This window comes from Dicentrarchus labrax, unplaced genomic scaffold (genome assembly GCF_905237075.1).
Source record: "Dicentrarchus labrax unplaced genomic scaffold, dlabrax2021, whole genome shotgun sequence".
NCBI classification, from domain to species: domain Eukaryota; kingdom Metazoa; phylum Chordata; class Actinopteri; family Moronidae; genus Dicentrarchus; species Dicentrarchus labrax.
In genome coordinates, this window is record NW_026136712.1 from 10,966,571 (window position 1) to 10,987,896 (window position 21,326).

Genomic DNA, 21,326 nt, shown 5'->3' on the forward strand with positions numbered 1-21,326 from the left:
CTATACCTCTTTACTTCAGTGAACCCTTACAGTCTATATCCACTGTCTCTTGTGTAGGATCTACATGTATATTAATATCGCTTACTGTTGTGTGTGGTGAGCTCAGTGTTTTCATTTTGGAACTGTAAAGTCTGTGACACGCCTCAAAATTACAGTTTAAATATTTTGTATACTAAGTAATTAAATACTACCTGCACAAGGGAAAAAGTACAGGGAATAAGCAAGTAATACATTTGTATCAAGATGGGACCTACAACTAAATTACACTGTAAATATTTTTAATTACCCAGTACATTTTGAGTAAGTACAAGGTACAGAAAGCTCATTACAGCCCATATCTGTAACTACACTGTAATTGCAAGTGCTGAAAGGGGACCACTTTATCTTACAGCCTGCAAACCCCAGACTAACACTGTATAGTCAATGCTTTCTCCTGATGTGTACAGTCACAAAGACAAAATTCATGCCTTTTTTTAAATTGGTGGATATCTCTCTATTCTTTATATTTTATGTCCTGTAAATCCCACTAGAGTTTTTATGCGAGCGAAACGTCTGTATTCAGCTCCTCCCAAAGCTACATTATTGTTCCCCAGAAATTCATCATTGTTAAAAACATATACATAATTAACATGTACTTAATATTTAAAATCTTTGTAAAAACAATATAAGTTTTTTCATGAATGTCCTAATGTGAATTAAAATATAATAATAATATTTAAATTAAATATTAACTTTGTTCTGCTTTGTTACCCAGTAATATTACTATAACCCGTAATCATTGAATATGTACTGTAGTAATTAAAAAATAAAGTACATATAGTGTAGTCCCTCTTAAACACAGTTATTCCCACTGATTCTAAAACCTGCCACGTTCTTCCCTTTTATTATTGGTATTGGTTTTGGTACCCTGAATACTAAATAATTACACTTTTATTTGTAGATTTAGTGTAAGTGTAACCTGTAATATGATGTTGTATGATATGGAATTTTAGTGCCTAATCATTTACACACTGCTTCAATAATATATATAATATATACTCTCATGAAGTACAGAGTAGTTTTTCCTTTGTTTTAACAGTATTGTGTCTGGCTCAAGCTCAGGCAGTCTGGCTTTAGTATTCATACCATGTAGGCAAATCCAAACTTTTCACTGCAATCATGTGACATGCAGTCCCAGCATCTATTTGATAACCTGCCACGACTAGGTGTTCTCTGCTTTGTCTTTGAAAAGTGATTGAAATTCCTTACACCTATACCCACTCATCCACCTACCACCACTGAGGCACACAACAAACCTTACAGATGCAGTATACCTCATTTTTCACTCGCAACATGGGTGACAACGGTAAAAACTCTAAGTAGTCTAATATGTTGAAACCACAATTTTACTAACTATATATGAAAAGGGAGGTATAGTACAGAGTCCACCATTTTCTAATTTTCTGTCACATATTTTCAGGTTAAAAGACCATTTGGTGTGGTTTTATAAGAATCAAGCAAAGGCAAAGAAAGAGTTTAAAAAAAGTTATTCAACATGCATTTTTGCAAAATGCAATTTATCAATGTCAAGGTTTCAGATGAAACAGAATTATTAATTTCATAAATGTATTTGTGCTTCTGCTTCATTTAATGAAGTTCATGGACAAGCATTGTGGGTAAGGCAGTGAATAAATATTATTTTTTAACAAAAATATAAACATGGATTTTTTAAATAATGCACAGAAGACAAAGTGAAGTGCTGCATGTTACAGCAAATACTAACTTATCCGATTCATGCTGGAAAGAATGAGAGAGAAAGCCTTTCACCGTGTATAGAAACTGATGAGACCAACAATACGTGACATTAGGTGGTTCATACTTGCGTTATGGCTTTACATTTCAGATTTACCACCACAGTGCTGCAGCTTAATTCTGCTCTCCCTGAAGATTTCACTGACATTTTCCAAGGTCTTGCTTTCAAGCCCTGCCTTGATTAGTGAAGCAGGTTTTTAAGAGGAACTAATCCCTTTCCCTGGAATGTTCCCTTTTTTAATAAACTAGTCAGCAAATGGGAAATACAGTCAGCAATAATACGGTACACAGTAACAGGAACAGAAATCAGGTGATCCTGAAGCTGAAATGATGACTATATCTAGCAACAAACAGGATGCTTATGCTCGCTGGTAACTGATCATTACAAGTGCAAAAGCAATGTCATCTTAGATTCTGCTCTGTTCATTAGTGTCACTTCAAAGAATAATACTGCTTCTGCTGTTTCACTTGAAAATTGTCTGGAGACTGCTGATAGTTAGCTATTCGCCTTAGCGATGACATATTACTGTAGGCAAACCATTTGTGAAAGAACATTGGTGGAATACATAAATCTTTCTTGTACCATTTAAAAATATGTCTTAAACCTCTACTCCCACTTGAAATCATGACCCACCATTTCATAAAACTTGACATTGTAAGGTCTATAGAAGTCTCGCAGTTGCTCAATAGCATCTCTGTCTATCTGCACATGAGTTCTGCCCTTGGACTTGCCCAGGCAGCGGGGCGAGCCGCTGCTCTCTGGCTTCTTAAGGCAAGGGAAGCCCTTGGTGCGGTTAAAATAGAAGTGTTTGTCTGTCACAATGCGCTTTAACCCAAGGAAGTCTTGCACCCGAGCCAACTCCCCTGCTGGGTCTGTGATAAGACGCTCTCCGCTCACAAAGTGGATCTGAGCCAGAGGGAAGTAGCGGAGCCAGTTTTCAAGGTGCAGAACATATAGGCCGATCCGAATGGCGTTCCACGACGTGTCCACAATGCCCAGGCTCTGGTTTCTGAAGGCCAGCTCCTGGAAGGTCGGCAGGTCAGGAGTTTTGGATAAAGTCTGAGTGTAGTCTGATATTGCACGAGTGACGGGGTCACGCACAACCACAATGAGCTTGGTATCTCGGGACATGGCAGAGATCCGGTGCGGTGTCTCCTTTGTCACAAAGTAGCTTGGTGTCTTCTCCATCGTGATTTGGCTTTCAAGAGTCCTTGGCATTAAACCTCTGAATGAAAGATGAAAACACAAAGTAAGAGTTCCAGTAAGCTAATGCTTTCTCATTTACATTCACATTACTTTTAGTTAAGAGTTTTTTTTATTTATTTCCTCGTCGGTTTAAATATCTAAATTATCACAAAGGACAGATTCAGATTCAGACACAGAGGACATAATGTCCTTGCATTCACTCACTGTCAAAAGGAAAAAGTGTGTATTAGATGTCTATTTAGGGCAGGATTACACAAGTGAGTTTCAAAGACACCAAACCACACTAACTGAGAAGCTCCAGTTTGGCCATGAACCCAGTTTCTCCATGTAAATGATAATAGGAGCACTGATGCAAAGTCATAGTAGTCTGTTGTCACAGGAAACTTGTCTCGCAGACAGCTCTCCTGTGCATCCACCCAGCATGGTTCAAGAGTAATAAATCACCACGAATGCAAACAGAACACATATAGCAGAGTGACTCTGTTAGGTTACTTCTGGGTCCTCAAACTAGGCCACTGTAGTCTTTGAAGAAATGACTGAACAGGTACTCTATGCCTTCATGTAGTAAACATTTGAAGTTTGAAGACAGAGTTTAAAAATAGCCTGTAAAAAGGGCTGCAATTATCAATTATTCTGCCAATTATTTTCTTGATTAATCAATTTATCATTTTGTCTATTTAACATCAGAAAACTGTTGAAAATGCTTATTTCATAGGTGCCAAGGTTGTTATAAAATACTATAATGTTAAGAGTCGGACAAAAAGCTACTTGGATTGAGCTGGATTTTGTAAAATAACTGATAAGCAAAATAATTAGTTGATTCATTTTCTGTAGATCGACTAGTCAAATAATTGACTAATCATTGCGGCTCTCCCTGTAAATTAAACTCCCTTCATCTGTCAGATGATTCTAGTGGTTTATGTTTTCACTTTTAGGAAAAAGAGATGAAGATTGTTTCAATAAATGTATCTCAATGTCCCCAGGTTGTATACAACCACTACAGGTCACCATTTCATAAATGTTATGATCCTTCACACGGTGGCTTTAAATCAACTTTATGTAACTTTTCTACCTTAAAATAGAAAAACAGCTTGACTATCATTTTGATGCTACACTGACTTGTAATAAGGTGAATGGTGCCACTGTCATTCCCACTGTGCCCCGTACAGCTGTTCTTGCACTATGTAACTTTGATTTTGGTGAAACTGCATCATATTTATGGAGAAAATGTTTTCTGCTTTTCCCTCTCATGTCCTCCGGCTGCTTCACCTCAACTCGCTGTGATTTACAGAGTTTCCTGATGGATAGAAAAGTTTACTAGTTGCTAAAAAAAAGTTACTGGTAAGCTAGTTATCTCAATCTGTGATGCCAGTGCTGGGAGCTCAAAGCACCGGGGGTGTGTTGGTATATTTACACCTTACACAGGTTTTCAGGCCCAGGGTGAGGCCAGGGGTGGAACACTGATGGGGAGCAGAGCCGGTGTCGTACCAGAACCGGAGCTGGATGAGCGGGCAATGTTACATGGCTCAGAAGCCTCTGTGGACATGGACAAAGAGACCTGATGGAGTAAGCTAGAAAGAGAAAAAAAGAGACTGACCGAGCAAGAAGAGGAAATCTCAGACTGGCTTTTAGTTGTTGGCAAGAGCTTTGTAAAAATAAAAGGCTGCAAGACTATTAAGTAGGCTAGAAAAACCTGGTGTAGATTGGTTCAGTCCAAGTGTGGTTTTCAACCCATTTATCTTAGTGCCCCCAGGTTGTATTCATACCAGCGCTACGAGGCATCATTGCAGAGAATTGAGAATTTGGATGATGCAATGAATAGCTACTTGACAAACAAATACAAGTAAGTGGTGCTTCCTGTCTAAACTAGCTGGTTATTTAGCTGGCACAAGAGCTATGATATTATGTTGATTGAAACAGCTGCAAAAAACACTGGAGCATCAAAATTGGACAGAGCCAATTTAAAAGGGTACAGATGAATTTTCTGTGCTTACATTCTTGAAAGGTTTGTTGTACCCAAACAACCCGTGAAATAACTTGTTTTCATTTTGTTTTTCCAACGCCCACCTGGCTCTGCGCCATAGCCTGTAGCACCACTCATACATTATTACATTTCTTCTCATTTGTTCTCATTCGTCAAATCACCATCTGATGCATCAATGCTTGGCGAGTTAACTTCAGGGGTCTTTATCAGTCCTCATTTTTATTTATTCTTTTGTTTAAATATTATCAAAAACACGCGCACAGTACACTCCGTTGCATGTTGAGTATGAGATTATTCAAAACAATAGTTTGGCCTTTATTGATGAGTATTTACAAGAGAGTTTCTGAGAAGCACCTGTTTGTTTTGAAAGCAATCCTCAAAAGTCAGACAGTCAGGCATTTGACCTTTTCTCCAAAGCTTTGACAGCTGACAATCAAACCCACGGTAATAGGCGAGAGTTCACATCTAGATCACATCTCTAAGACACATCTCTGAGATAAAAGGGTTTCAGCCTGAAGACTGCCAATTAGTGGAGATACTTTCAGTCTATAATTATTTTTTAATACCACTGATACACATCCCTCCTGCAGGCTACATGACAGCCAATCATTAACACGAAATGTATTTGGACATCGATCTGTCTGTGACTGGTTGTCAGTTTGTGTACATATGCGCACAATATTTCATAAACCAGAATATATTTATGGTCTAAATCTGTAATTAAGTAGTTTAAATAATGATGCTGATATTTCTTGAAATATACTGTATATATATAGCGACTCCCTCAGTATGTTGCACTTAGTTAAAGGTGGCACTTTAACAATCAATAAATCATCATTTATTTTAGATATTAGCTTAATTGCCATATACAAACAAGACAACAGCTCACAGGCCTCCCTGCTACAGCAGGCCTGCGTACTGCTGTTTACATTGTTCGCCTCTAGAGGATGGATTTTATGAGAAATGTGATAATTGCTTTACAGTACATCAAAAAAAGAGGGCCAGTGTTCTGCCGATGTAAACAGAGGTCAGGACTCCAACGTTTTGTGCAATACAGACGTGAAATGAGTGGAGAGACTGCAGAAAACACATCCAGATATGTTTACCTACCTCAAAACATATTGTACACAGAGGGGACAAGACCAAAATCACATTTTTGACGGTAAGCAGCTGATTTAGCGTTAAAAATACTTTTCAGAGGCACTTGTACTAATAGAGCTGGCAGGAGACAAAGGCCACCGTTTGTCTCAGATTTATTATTTGTTTGTATTTTTCAGAGACACAATTCCATCACTACAGAATTTAAATAGATGTTTTGTCAGGAAGCACCCTCTCAAAGAACAGAAATACTTATGAAGACATTTAAAAGAAGAAGAAGATGAAGAAGAAGAGAAAAGGACATACTACAGCAACTATGAAAAACTACAAGTAGCCTGAACTCTTTTTGAATTCCTTTTTTAGAAATTTGGGATTAAATTAGACATCCATTGGCCAAATAATATAAGTGAAATAGTCATATGGTTTACTGTATAGCACATTTTAGGTGACATTATATCATCATCATACAGTTATAGGCTGGAGAGAACAGGCCTACAGCAAGCAGATGCAGTTTAGTATGATACAAGCACAGCTGACCATCAGCCTTAAATGTCCAGAGACTCCCAGGAGTCTTTGAGGAGCCCTGCCAAATGGCTACTCTTCTACTAATTAAGGCTGCTCATTACTCATCCCTCTAACATAACTGCAAAACAGTCACTTGTGTAATTCAGATTTCACAATGTAGAAACACTTACAATTTATCACTTCAGCAATCTCTGATTTCTTGGCACAAACCCCGACCAGGCTGGTGTCATTTGGAGGTTATCTATGTGAAGGTTAGATTACACAACCATTGGGGTAGATACAACGCTCACCTGTGCAGGTGAGACATGCTCTTACCTGTACCACTCCAGTCCTCTATCATAGTTCCTGTCAAAGAAGTGTGTCTCGGTGCCAGCCGCTCGTACGTCGGGATGAATTCTTATGAACTCCAGAACAGCTCTGGTTCCTCCTTTTTTCACCCCAACTATGATGGCATTTGGTAACTTTTTATTCCCAAACTTTAAGTTGCCCATGGGGGGACTGGGCGTGTCGTTCCCGACGTTGTGGACAGTCGAAGGAGGTCTTTGGTCGGTTTTCAGCCGAGATGCCTCAACACTACTCGGTCGCGCATCCAACGGCAAAACGCAAGACAGGGATTTCTGAATGCGCTTTTTGGCTCCATCAGCCAGGACGCGCTGACAGCTGGGCGTCGGATCACCTGAGTGTTGCATGATGGTATCGGCAGGGAACAGAGCACAGTAGCACAAATATGAAAGGAAAAGGGATAATAAGCAGATGGATGTTCTTGTGAGCCGATGTGAGAAGGGAAGAAGTCGACTGAAGAGGAGCACGCATGCCATCTCTCCATTGATATGAACAGTGCATGATTTTCTAATTTTTATTTTTTTCGTTCCGTCCTTTCTGATTGTTTCTGGTCGCTTAAGTGGCCGAACTGTCCACTGTCTCCAAAAGCAGAAAAACCAACAACTTTTGCGCCTCGTCAGTTGCTGAACACTTCCATCACTTCACCGCGGAGTATATTAACAAAATCCATCGGCGTCCCGTCTCCTCAGGTCGTTAATTGAATAACATCCTCCTGTTAAACTCCTGGACGCCTCCATGGTCATCGCGTAAAGCAGAGGGAGTGCGCTCTCTGACAGCTCCAAACCGGCTGAGCGACAGGAAATATTTCTACACGGTGACGTCAGAGCACCCCCCCCCAAAATAAAAAAAAGTCTTCAGACCTCTCGTCTGACTTAACTCACTTCACATCATGCTGGTTTCACCTTTTTTTTCTTTTTGCTGTTGGCACAACTGCTGCATAGTAAACATTCAAGCTCAGTATAATGAATGCGTCCCCATATGTGAACATTTTCCCAGCAAGATGAGATTCAGTATAGAATCTGAATGAGTTTGCATGGGGCTGATGTAGGTGGCAGGGATGAAGCCACACCAAATGATCAAAACAGAGTCACAGTTTCATCTGAAGGTTATTTCACCAACTTCAGGATGGAACACACCCATACACATTCATGATTTAATACTTTCAGTACCCCCATCCTCCATCCAGAGGAAGCTGAGTTATCCAATGTTTTGAGCTTTTGTCTTACTTTCTTGGGCGTTTTTTCTGTCTCTTATCTGTTTATTCAAGTTTATGGATGTTAAACTTAAAACTTAAAATGATCTTTTATTTCATGGTTTGTCCATTTCCAGTATTAACTTATATAACTATATCATCTAGCTGCCAGATGATTCTGTATTACTCAGTGCTTAAAATCAGCCCTTAAAATACATTTGTACATTATAAATTCAAGAACAATATTTAATTTATTTAGTTCTTAAATTTGATCATATATAATTCAGTGACAACTAGGCCAACTCTGCTGATGAAGATTATGTGATGAAAAGCTCAAAAGCTCCAGAATAGCTATATTAAAAGACCTTGTGGTGATATTGATTTCTTAATTATGTTTCAAAGGGTTCAAAAGTAAGCTTTGAATGTCAGAATAGCAATTATGATACTCCAGTAACTACAAATTGAGTCATTGTTAATACTCACTACAGCTAAAACAAAAATCGTTTAAAGAACTATTAAATAATGAAATAATTGGCAACTATTTTGATAATTGATTAAAGATTGTTGTGTCTGTATTCTACGTAACAACTGTTACAACAACTAACTATTATTTTCACTGGATTCCCTCTCATGACTTGATAGAAGAACACAGGACCCTTCTTATCGTGACAACTGATACTGAGCTTAGTAGTGTGTATTTCCAAACACATTTTACTTGAACTACCACAAACCAGTTGTAACCACTATGGCACTGTTGGGCTCCCAGTTATTCCGGGGCCCTGGAGATGTTGCCCAGTTAGTAATCCAGCCTTGACCCTGCATTCTCTTGCAGTCTCAAACCAGTAATCTTTGTTCCTGGTCTTCTTTGGCATCACTCCCTTCCAAGAAGTGTCGGGGTGTTGGTGTGAGCGGAGAGCGCAGGGCGGGTCATCCCTCTTAGTTTCCTGATGACTGATACAAATGCAGACAAGCCCGAGGAGGAAACAGAAGAAGATAAAAACTCCCAGGACTGCAGAGACGCACTGGGAGGAGTTGAGGTGTCACAGTGGTGCTCCCGCGGGTGTCTGCACCCAATCTCAGAGGCCTCTGATTAAAGAATGATTTATAGGGGCTGGTCGGAGAGGCCTGCTCAGCAATCCGTCTAGTGAATGAGATTTTTCCTCCGGAAGAGGGCGGGTAAATCAAACCTTGGGGCAAGAAGCCTGCAAAGCTTGGCGATAGGGCCCAGTGATTAAATGTTATAATCACCTCTGCTGAGTGTGCTTGTTCCTGCCGCTTGTTTTTTATCAAGGATGCTGATACCTAAAATTGGTTTACCCTTAGTTTAATTTACAGAACATATGTCTTGTTTTAGGTCATTGTGGAATACAGTGTTTAGACTGATATATTATGACAGAGTGGGACAAATTTTTTCAATGTCATTTTAAACAGGAAAATCATATAGGAAAAGACACATGTCCTCTGTGGAGAAAATAAAGAGAACATAGATTGTTTCCTGCATGTTGAGATTTATTTATTTCGTGTTGAAAGAAGGTTGGTTTTAGCATAAGTTTACACCCAGGGGTGCTTCTGAGAATCCTGTAATCTCCAAGGACTCCTGATGTGACAGGACAAGATGTACGTTTTATGGAAAAACAAACCATGTGTCTATGAAAGCTGTGTGTTTTTCTTAATACTGTTGCTCCCCTTTTGGAGATCAGTGAATAAAGGCCATTGCGTGCCCACTGACCACTCCATCAGCAGCACTGCTCATTTGTCACAGGCAAGAAAAGCCTGAGGGGGAAACGTCAGCTCGTCCTGACTCTGATCAGACGCCATGTACGGATACAGATGATCCAGACAACCTTGCATTACAGATGGATGAGGAATCACTCCAACGGATACAGTTTACACCCCTCTGTGAAACAGTACACACACTGAGTTGTTTTATTTAGTGACACTCATGCAATCACAGTCATGTTTGTGTGTCGGAATGTCAATTAATACAGTGTTATAACATGAATGTAGCTAGAAAAAGACTACTCAGATTCCAGTCAGTCCAGTCTGGAAGTCCAGATGCTGACAGTATGAACAGATAGAGGAAACTATAAACCAGTACATTTAGCATCTGTGTTTGAAATGAAGAATTTATGTAACAATCTCAGAGGTGAAGAGCTGCTAAAGGTAGAATATGGTTGTAATGAGTCAATTCCAAACCCTCCAACATACAGTATAATAATGCTGAGCACATTACAGTCAGACACCGTATTTGTTATCCATCAGATTGCCTCCTTTTTAGTATAGGTTAATGAAATGAGGCAGAGACGAGTGTCTCAATATCACAATATGTTTTTATTTAGAAGACAATCCAAAAATCTGGTATATTATAAACCTTCCATTTCTGAATTGCATATTTTAAAAAGCTACTTTTAGTTCCAATTGATTTTATACTTCATATGTTAAATACATAGGACCACTATAGGCCTAATAGGAGTAACTACACCTCTCCTTAAAAATGTACAATAATGTTGCAATACTGACACCTGCTGGTCAGATTATGGGAATGCACAAACAGGGCGTCATTTCAAATCGGATGTTAATAAGTGAAAGTGAAAGATGTGAAGGTTTGGATTCTTTGTCAGGTTTCTGCGTTACGGAACAACAACAGCTCGACTATAAAGCTGCAAAAACAGTGAGTTGACGCGAACTTATTAAATACATTCCTCTTCAAAATCTTTAAGAAGATGTGCTAAACGCTACAGAACTCCATCCCATGTCTTGGACAAATGGTTTCAAACTAGGCTATATGCCTGAAAATATCTCCGGGCCCATACTCTAAAGCGGAAAAAGTAATTCCTTCAAACTTCTGGATTCAAAAACTTATTTACAGCAGGATATTGTCAGCAAAATCTACTCAAATAAGTACTTACTTACACATTCACAATCTAATAATGTCATAGCCGATATATTAATGTCAGTAACAGGAGGCATTTTACTGCAGAACTAGAAGGCCTAGACCCTTAAAATGTGAATCTGTCAGTTGACTAATAGTAGAGAGAACAGTCCAATACTTCCCTCTGAAATGGTGTTAAGTAGGCTATAATATAACATTTGAGTAGGTGTATTTAGTTACTTTCCACCATTGGTTTTGTTGCATATATGAAACCCCTTTAAAATCTTTTAGTGACTGTTGTTATTTATGAGAGGGGAGAGGGTTGCTCAAAACAAGGGAATGAAATTATTTTTTAACACTGGGGAGTGAGACATTTTTTATTTTGGCAACAGGGGAGGGACATACAACTTTAAAATGTTATATTTTGTGTTCAGTTTAAATTTTGTTTAAACACCTTTTGTGGTATGATGCCCTCACTCACACTTGGTGTCCTTTTTTCTAATACATCCATGCAGAAAAGAGACTCTCCCTTTGCTCACCTGTCTGTATCTTCTGCAGATCAGAGATTGGTCCCCTCCACCGCCAAGGAATTCTCAACGGTATGCAGCCTACATCAACAACACCACAGCACTGTGGCCTGTTTGTATTGTCGTTGATTCCACCCCTTACTACCCCCTCAATAGGGGCCCTGCCACTCACACACACTGTATTGGCCGCTGAGCACGCAACCCCAGGAGTTTTAAAAGCTTGCCGACTGTCTGCTGTATTCTAGTTGTTTTTACAAACCAAAAAGTGTAAAAGAAAACTCCATGACATCCTTATTACCGATGTCAGTCTCTCTCTCTCTCTGTCTGTATGTGTGTGTATGGCAGGAGCACTGAGATGAAAGAGCAGAGGAAGTTTCTTGTGGCCTCATGTTCCCTCACAAACTTCTCCTCACTCTCAATAACTAACCTTCCATGTCTGGATATTGTCTCGCTGCTATTAACTAGCCAAGCAAGTGAAAATATTAACGTGTTGGAGTTTTTGGACATTTAATGTAGGTTACAGTGGATATATTTTGATGAAAAACATCATTGGTAAGTTGTTTCATAGGCTGTTCTAGATGCTGGCTATACCTTTTTCAGAAATACTGTTGTTTGTGATTAGTTATTGTAGTAAGGACAGGCCACACATTGCTGCTTGCACACTTGTAGTTTGTTGTCATCTGTGGGTTGATTGTGTAGGCTGTGTCCAACATGTCAGACTGTGTATTCATTTACTACCCTATCCTTGGCTCCCTGCCCACTGAGGTTTGAGCAAATTATTGCACTATAAAACCCAATGTGTTAGTTCAGTCCACTCGAATGTAGTATCATTTGGTGTGAATATAATAAAATGTGGTTATTTATGGTGGAGAGAGGGTCATGTTTTTTCCCTGTGACTCGGGGAGGCTCAAGGAAAAATATTTGTAGCTCTGGGGAGGGTCAGAACAAAAAACAAAGTCATACCTCAGCCATCCCCTCTGATAAATACCAAACAGTCCCTTAGGCCACTGGGGATTATTGGAAAAAAAAGTGATGATAACATAGACAATAAAAGTTTTGTTTAGACATTGGCTTTAACTCCTCAACCATTAGGGTCTCACAGACACTATTGCTATATGTGTATGAATAACAATAATCAGTCATTTTGTTACAGCTGAGGTCTTTTCTGTAGATGAAACATGATATTACTTGTGTTAGATACGCTCTTAAAATTAGGGAAAAGTCATCAAAAGTATCAAGCTTATTGTTAAAAGGGGCTCTAGTAAAACTGTACTATTTGTTTTTGTTTTTTTCAGGAAAAATGCCGAAGGCTCACATACTTGTAGCTGGAAACACTTTGGGGTGTCATAAGCAGTTTATTAAAAAGCTCACCAAAAAAGGTGTAAAGATAGTCGATTCACCCATGGCAGGAAGAAATGTGACTACTATCGTCTTTTGTCCCATTGTCAGTCGCTTTGAGACTGATATTAATTCAGCATTATCCAGCGCTGAAGGTAAACCTGCAGAAACCCCAAAGCACATAAAAATATTACATCATGTTTTGTCTGTTAGATGCAAACTTTGATTTATGTTTTCTGTCTGTATCAAAGCGTCAGAATGTAAGAGAGTGATTGTGGTGGCGATGCATCACACCTTTGACAAAGAGTACACTCTACCAAACAACCGACAGATGAACAACCGTGCAGTCATACTCCTTGTGGACTGTCTATTTCATGAGACAAAAGGATTTCTGTCTTGCACTCGCAATAAAAACTCAGTAAAGATGGTCCGAAAAGAGGTAATCACATCCTTCTTGTATCATATAATATTAATCCATGAAACATGATCATGTTTATTTATGCTGGCCTTAGTTTTAAGGTCAGAATAAAGAGGATTTTTTTGGGAGAGTAAGACTTGGAGGCACAGTTTCAGCCGAGGAGGACAACCGGGGAGTGTCCCAGGTTTCAATATCTTGCTCACAGAATGATTTCTTCATTTACTCCAAACAATTCTTTTAATCTATTATAGTGACTAATAAAATATTTGTGTAATATAATTTTTTATAAAGTTTAGTCATAAATTAAACATCATAATGATTTAAACAGGGATAAAATACACAAGGGCAAACAGGGTGACGTGCAGAACATGTTATGGTACACATGCAAAACAAACAAGGCTGAAATGGTCATAATAATTATCATAATGATAGTGATAATTAAATTAGTGTATTATAGTACATTGTGTTGTGTATGATTGTGTGTATTGGACTGGAGAGAAAACTAAACAACAAAAAACAAAAACAATTATAGTAATAATAATAATAATAATAATAGTTAACATAACAATGATAATAATAATATTACAAAATAATAAATAGGTAATAAAGGAAAAAAATACATAAAAAAATGGTCTGTAACTGATATTTAGAAGTTTAAGTATTTAATGCTATTCTTTGAGTGTGTTCAAATGGGATGTTAAAAGATTATTTCCATCTTCAAATGATCATTTGGTCACTTTAACAAGAAAAGAAAAAAAAAACCAGCTGGAGTAAATGTTTATTTGAGCGATGAAGCACTTTAACATAAAAAATATGATACATTTAGTGATTTTATTTTAAAATACTTTTTTTTGGATATTTGAAAAACACATTTTCATCTGGTCATCTTTCTTGCTTGAGAATGATATACCCAACCTCAATATTCATTCAATATGTTTGTTTGTACAATAGAGTTATTATACAGTTTGACACTTACATTTTCTTTTCTTTTTTGCAGCTTTCCTCTTCTCAAGGTTGTTTAAAGATGAGGAAAAATAAAACTAACCCTACCCCTTCCTCAGACAAATCAGGAAGGACTTCCTCATCATAAAACCAGAGGACAGAAGAAAAATCATCCCATTAATCACCACCTACTCGACATATAGCATAGCAGCAAACAAACACATTAAGAACAATTTCACGCAAAAAATACAAAACAAAAACATGCTCCATGATTATAGAATAATCTCGGCCTACAAGAGGAACAAAAACCTATAAGACTAACTAGTCAAAAGTAAACTCCCAGAACTAAACACAATTCATCAACAAGACCCAAATTACTTTAGTCAAAATAAAACAATTAAAAACCATACAAACAACACCACATACCCCATTAAACAGACCCTAACGACCAACACACACAACTGCGTATATGTCATAAAGTGTAAACACTGCGACATCTCATACGTAGGGGAAACAGGCAACACAATTAAAACCAGACTGCCACAACACATATATAACATTAAAAATCACAAAGACACACACACACACACACACACACACACACACACACACACACACACACACACACACACATCTAGTGGCACACTTTATTAACCATAGTATGGTCATAAGTAGGGTCATTAGAAATAACAGGAGTACAACACAACATAAATTGGACAAAAAAGCAGAACGACTCTGACCACCAGATTCCCCCACGGTCTAAACATTGGGAATTATTAAAACACACCAGGGCACAAACTGTATTTTTCTCAGAATAAAAACAACAGCAAAATGGCCAGCATACACCTGGGCGGCTGTGGCGCAGAGGCAGAGCGGGGTGTCCCCTAATCGGAAGGTTGTTGGTTTGATCCCCGGCTGTCGACATGTCAAAGTATCCTTGACCAAGATACTGAACCCTGAATTGATCCCAGTGCCATGCATTGGTGTGTGAATGTGTATGAATGAGTTAGTTTCTGTTTGATGGGCTTTGCCATCACTGAGTGAATGTGTGTGAAGGGGTGAATGTGCCATGTAGTGTAAAAGTGCTTTGAGTGGTCGGAAGACTAGAAAGGCGCTATACAAGTACAGGTCCATTTACCATCCATTTACACACTTTTTCCCAGGAAATCCCCACAAGGGATACCTTAGGAAAAAGGATTTCTCTTTCTAACCCTAACCTTAACCCTAACTAACTAACATTCACACGATCCTCATCTAATGGCTCTTTAACTCAATGTAAACTATGTTACTGATGCATGTACATAAATGTGATTGCATAATTTCTCTCTTTTCATTTTCCTGATGGTCGAACAACCATGTGCTGCTCTGATGTTACAGTATATACTTGTCCTGATGAGACATGCTTCCTGCTCCCCTGGATGTAATTTCACTGTTTAGTTTCGAATTAATATATAAGCATATCAGAATGTGGGCTTTTGAATTGTAGAATAAAGTAATCTCATACTTTGTGATCTGGACTCATTTCTTCTTCTAGAGGTTTGCTTTACAGTAACATCTTCTCACTGAAGTTGTCAGGAAGTCATTCTGTAGCACCTTACCTTTGCACAATGCCCAAGGCCCTGCAGTTACATTGATCATGTTATCATTGAGCTGCCAGTCAGTCCAGTCTGGAAGTCCGGATGCTGACAGTATGAACAGATAGATGGAAACTTAAAACCAGTACATTTAGCATCTGTGTTTGAAATAAAGACTTTATGTAACAATCTCAGAGGTAAAGAGCTGCTTTAAGTAGTATATGAACCTCAAACATACAGTATAATAATGCTGAGCACATTACAGTCAGAAACCTTATTTGTTATCCATTAGATTGCCTCCTTTTTCAGTATAGGTTAATGGAATGAGGCCGAGATGAGTGCCGCAACACAATATGTTTTTATTGAGAAGACAATCCAAAAATCTGGTATATTATAAACCATTTCTGAATTGCATATTTTAAAAAGCTACTTTTAGTTCCAATTTATTTTATACTGTTAAATATATAGGACCACTATAGGCCTAATAGGAGTAACTACACCTCTCCTTAAAAAATTACAATAATGTTGCAATACTTCTGCTGGTCAGATTATGGGAACGGCATCATTTCAAATCGGATGTTAATAAGTGAAAGTGAAAGATGTGAAGGTTTGGATTCTTTGTCAGGTTCAGAGGCTGCTGCGTTATGGAACAACAACAGCTCGACTATAAAGCGACAAAAACAGTGAGTTGACTCGAAATTATTAAATATATTCCTCTTCAAAATCTTTAAAAAGATGTGCTAAACGCTACAGAACTCTGTGAGGCTGGACACATAGGCACAGTGACACAAATACTAACAACTGCATGCCACAGTAACAATGTGAACATTGTGTGTTGTGGTGGTCTGCCTTTGTATTTTGCAGCAGCGACTTTGCTGCCTTAACTTTCCCTCTGCTCTTCCATTTGATTGAGGGAACTTTAATGATGCAGTTGTGTGCTTGAATAAAAATGCTTTGCTGAAGTGTACAAATTCTGTTAAATCATCAGCTCGGCACGATGTTGGACACTGAGTCCCCTGGGATATCTTGTAAATCGTATGCTGATCTGTATGATGGTCTGTATCTTTCTCTTGCTGACTTTGTTGATTCGTATGAGCCTGGAATAGTAATCTCCTAGGTTAAAGCTCTGTATTCTTTCATGTATTGACCGTGATTTTTTGTCAAGGTCTGTACTGTAAAACCTTTCTTGGCCATTTTATCGTCGTTTTGCATCTTTAGCATTTTACAGTCATGATACTTAGGTGTCTTGAGATACATTGTGAGATTATGATGCATTGTGTATGCTGTGGTCACTGTAATATACTTTCTGTAACCCTCTGGCTGTATGGAGTCATCAGTTATCTTTGTGGTCTCTGTTGTAAATTCACTGTAATCCTAGCAGAGCTGTTCTTCCTATATTGTTGCTCTTAAAGCTGGTCTTTGGTAATTAGTTTGCCTTCTTTTTTTCTTTAGGGTGTAAGGTTGAGGTTATAGAATCTGTTCTGTTTCTGTAGTTGGTAAAAAACAAGATTGACCACACTTAATAGTGTCATCAATCTCTCTGGGTTTTTGGTAGTTCCTGCTCAATGCATCTGCAAAACAAAATCATTACCTTCAAATGCATTTGAAGCTATCTCTGTTTCTATGTGAGAGCAGTTTTTGAATGTCAGTGAAGCATCTCAGTGTATGGGGCTGTTGTGTTGGAGTAGCACTCTTGATAATTGGACACACGCAACTTTACATGTCTCCATGTGTCACATTGTTTCAAGATAAGGTCTGTCAAAAGAGTTCATGAGTGTCTTGTTTCTTTAAGGACTAGTTTGACATTTTGGGAAATACACTTATTAATTTCCTTGTACAGTTAGATGAGAAGATTGATATCACTCTTACCCCTGTACTCAAAGGCCAGACATATACTTACTTTTAACTAAGTTTTTGCAGGCGCATGATGCCTGACTTGCTTAACAACACAAACACGTAGTTAAACAGCAAGTATATCTCTGGCTTAAATCAGAAGCTGGTTAGCTTAGCATAGAATGAAGAAGTGAAACTGGGGCAAAGAGCTAGCCTGGCTCTGTTAAACCAAAGCTCAACAGTTACACATTAGATCTTGTTTGTTTAATTCATAATAAAACTGGAGAAAAATACCAACACATTGTGGTGTGATGGGTTGCTATGTTCCAGACTATTTCTAGGCCAGGTGAAGGGACTTTCTTGAGTTGCCTGGCAACTTCATGGTGATAGAAGGTTTTCTTTTTTCCCCTATTACTGGTCTTTCTGCTAAGCTAAGCTAATATTCTACTGGTGACAGCTTCTAATTTAGCGTACAGATGCGAGAGTGTTGGCAGTCTAGGGTGACCATATTCTCAAATCCCCCAAACCTGGGACCCTTAAGTAGTATACTGCATGTTCATGCACGCACACATGTATGCACTTTGGCATGCATCATCTTTTCATCAGGGTGATGGAGGACACTTTGTTTAGTTTAGCACAGTGCAGCAGTGTTTCTGTTGTCCGGTACTTTATGAAAGAGTAAGCCTCTAATGGCAAGTTCTGTCAGAAAGAGCCGCAAGCGTTCCCTATGACTCATAGGCTAGCTACCAATTTGACAACGATTGATTGACACAGACAAATCAGTGATGAATTCAGATGCGTGGTGCCTTGTTTATGTTTTTATAGTGGGTTAGGTAATAATGAGTGGGACAGAAGATGATTAACATCAATGTAAGTGCTGAAAACAACTATAATATCATAAAAATTATTTTAATTGTGGTGAAACATTTTAGTGTTTCACAGATATTTGTGGGGACTTGAGACACCCAGCTTGAAACCAGGACAATCCCAGACAAACCGGGACCTGTGACCTTCTCATCCAGCTCTCAGCGAGAAAGCAAATAAGTAAATTTCCCAAAATGTCAAAGCATTTCTTTAAGTTAACTCAAAGTACATCCACTCAACTAGTGGAACCTCAGAAATTTCTCATAGTGGTGGCCAGATGGGACTGCTGAAAACCAAAAGCTGGGGGAGGGGTCGGTCGCAGTTTGACACAGTGACTGACGGTTAAAGCTGCTGACTGGCTATAGATTTGTTTTTTTAATTCTCATGAACCAATTTGAAAAATATACATTACTGATTACAAGATTACGTACAAGATATGAGATAAGCATATTATTCATGTACTCATTAATGAGCCATAGTGACATTATTGTAATTTGGGATGACTAGTTTTAAGTTTGTCGAATACGATACAAAGAAATGTTTGACGGTTATTTAAGCTAACAAGTGTGTTGAATGTAACATGGAATTACAGTGACAGCTGAGAGTTTATTTCTGACTGCATTTCACTCCACTGCTCACAAGATGGCAGTTGAAGATGACATTTTCTCTGCACTGAAGCACGGAGGCTGCAGGCCTACATGATCAGCAGACTCTTAATACTCCATTACTGACAAACTTTATGTTGCAAATTCAGAATCTTGACTGCGACATTAGTGACATCATGAGCAAAACGTATTCCAATACAAGGTACAAACTATGTTTATGGACTTTAGGCTATGACAAAATGGCTTTCGAAAACAACATCATTTGTAACTGAAAATTCAGTCCTGGTCTTGATATGACGATTTAACAGCTCAATTTAAAATCCTGTTTTCTTAAACAATACTAAGAAGAAACATAAAAAGTATCTTTAAGTTGAAATCCATGCCAGTATAATTCTTATTACAGGGAATTAGTTTGTTTTGTCTTTTGTTGACTCCAAATAGAGTGACACTATTGAAAAGTCCTGGACTCAAACACTAGACTACATCCTGTTTGCATCGGTGAACATACTGCAGGCTCACATCTGCATATGAACGTGGACACACGCCAACATGCAAACAAACAGACACACATGCCCTCACACTCATACGCACAAACACACTGTGTACAAACCAAAAGTGAGTTCTCACACAGGAAATGATGTCAGTTCTTGTCTCCAAGGAGATGGAGGCAGTTGCTAAGATACTGTGACACTAGGATTTTTCTCTCTATTTTCTCTCCCTCTAACACACACACACACACACACACACACACACACACACACACACACACACACACACACACACACACACACAGGGATGTCACCATGAATAACTCCAAACTCTCCCTTGTATCTCTCTTATTCTCTTGCACAGATGGCAATGAGCGCCAATCCAACTTTTTTCAGTTACATTTCTAAAAATAACCACCAAAAAATATCACTTTGTTCACAATCCCAATTGGATGCTTGGGGCCATTAAACAGATCACTAATGCTTCTCACCCAAATCTAACATCAGTGCTACTGCTACATAAATTATCCACATTCTTAATCTTTGCTTTGAACTGTGTGCAATTACTCAACCGCCCACTTCCAGAGTGGTGAGGCCTGTAGCTAGTATCCTGAAACGATGGAAGTGATGGATGTGTATCAGCACCCCTCCAAAGCTTCTTCACAGTGTGAGCTGCACCTCTCTAGTGCTATCAGCATGCCACATATGTCTTGGCACTAGCATGTTGCTGCCAAATCCTGCTCCCCTCCCCTTCTCCTCCCCTGTGGCTCCTAACACAGCATTAAGAGTTTATGGGGTTTGGGTTGTATTGGAAATGCCATGCACTCGTCTTCTGGATAGTAGGATTAGCTCTCTCCGCTGTATTTCTACTCCAAGAGCCTTCCTGTACTGATGACACAAGCAATACAGCGATGAGTGTTTGTTCATTTACTGTGCACAAATGCATGTCCCTCTCCCTCCCTCCACTCCATCTCTCCCACACACACACACACATGCTCAAGGGTGCCTGCACACACACACACACCACACACACACACACACACACACACACACACACACACACACACACACACACAAGCGTACCATAGATGCATAAGGGGGATATCAGATTCAATGTGCAATGACACAGTGAGGACATAGAGAGGAAAGAGGGGGAAGGAAGGAGAGCAGAGGCACAGGGTGGGTTTGGCATGGGCAGCCGGCGTGGAATCGTTTTAAATGGCGCGGGGGTTGGAAGGCAAAAAGATGTACAGAGAGAGGAGACGATGAGAGTGGCAGAAAAAGCACTGAAAGGCAGCCAGGGTCGGACTGCGAGACTGGATGTGGGCTAAGATTTCAGCATGAGTGATAGGGAATGAGGGAAGAGGGAGAAAGAGGGAAAGGAGGAATATCCTCTGCACCACTGTGTGACTGGAAATTTAATAGAGGGAGCGAAATAGAGGGAGAAAGAGAGGGAAGGAGAGAGAGCGGTAGATGGTGGGAGAGAGAGAGAGAGAGGCAGAGGAGGGGGAGGGGAGAGGAAGAGAGAGGCAAAAGGCACAGAGACCTCATTGCTGTGCAGCTTTCAGCAAAAGCTAGTGGTCGTGAACAATGCTCACTACGGCATTCACAGAGAGGGAGGGAAGGAGTGAGGCAGGGAGATGGAGAAGGGGGGGAGAGAGAGTGTATATATCTTGGGGGTCTTTCTGAAGCATAACTGGCCTTCTCTGTCCTTTGACCTTTAGTG

General features: G+C 39.2%; 1 protein-coding gene and 1 long non-coding RNA gene across 2 annotated transcripts; one reads left to right on the forward strand and one right to left on the reverse strand.

Moving 5' to 3' along the window:
• Positions 1 to 1,525: 1,525 nt before the first annotated feature.
• Positions 1,526 to 7,719, reverse strand: LOC127373303 (heparan sulfate glucosamine 3-O-sulfotransferase 2-like). The gene is made up of 2 exons (XM_051417660.1): positions 6,921 to 7,719; positions 1,526 to 3,017 (listed from the first exon to the last, which is right to left on the reverse strand). The coding sequence occupies exons 1-2, from the start codon at positions 7,421 to 7,423 to the stop codon at positions 2,399 to 2,401; spliced, it is 1,122 nt and encodes a 373-aa protein (XP_051273620.1). The 5' UTR covers positions 7,424 to 7,719; the 3' UTR covers positions 1,526 to 2,398.
• A 2,958-nt stretch (positions 7,720 to 10,677) lies between these two features.
• On the forward strand, positions 10,678 to 12,406 carry LOC127373304 (uncharacterized). The gene is made up of 2 exons (XR_007886896.1): positions 10,678 to 10,810; positions 11,570 to 12,406. It is a non-coding gene; the product is annotated as an uncharacterized LOC127373304 (long non-coding RNA).
• The last annotated feature ends 8,920 nt before the right edge of the window (positions 12,407 to 21,326 follow it).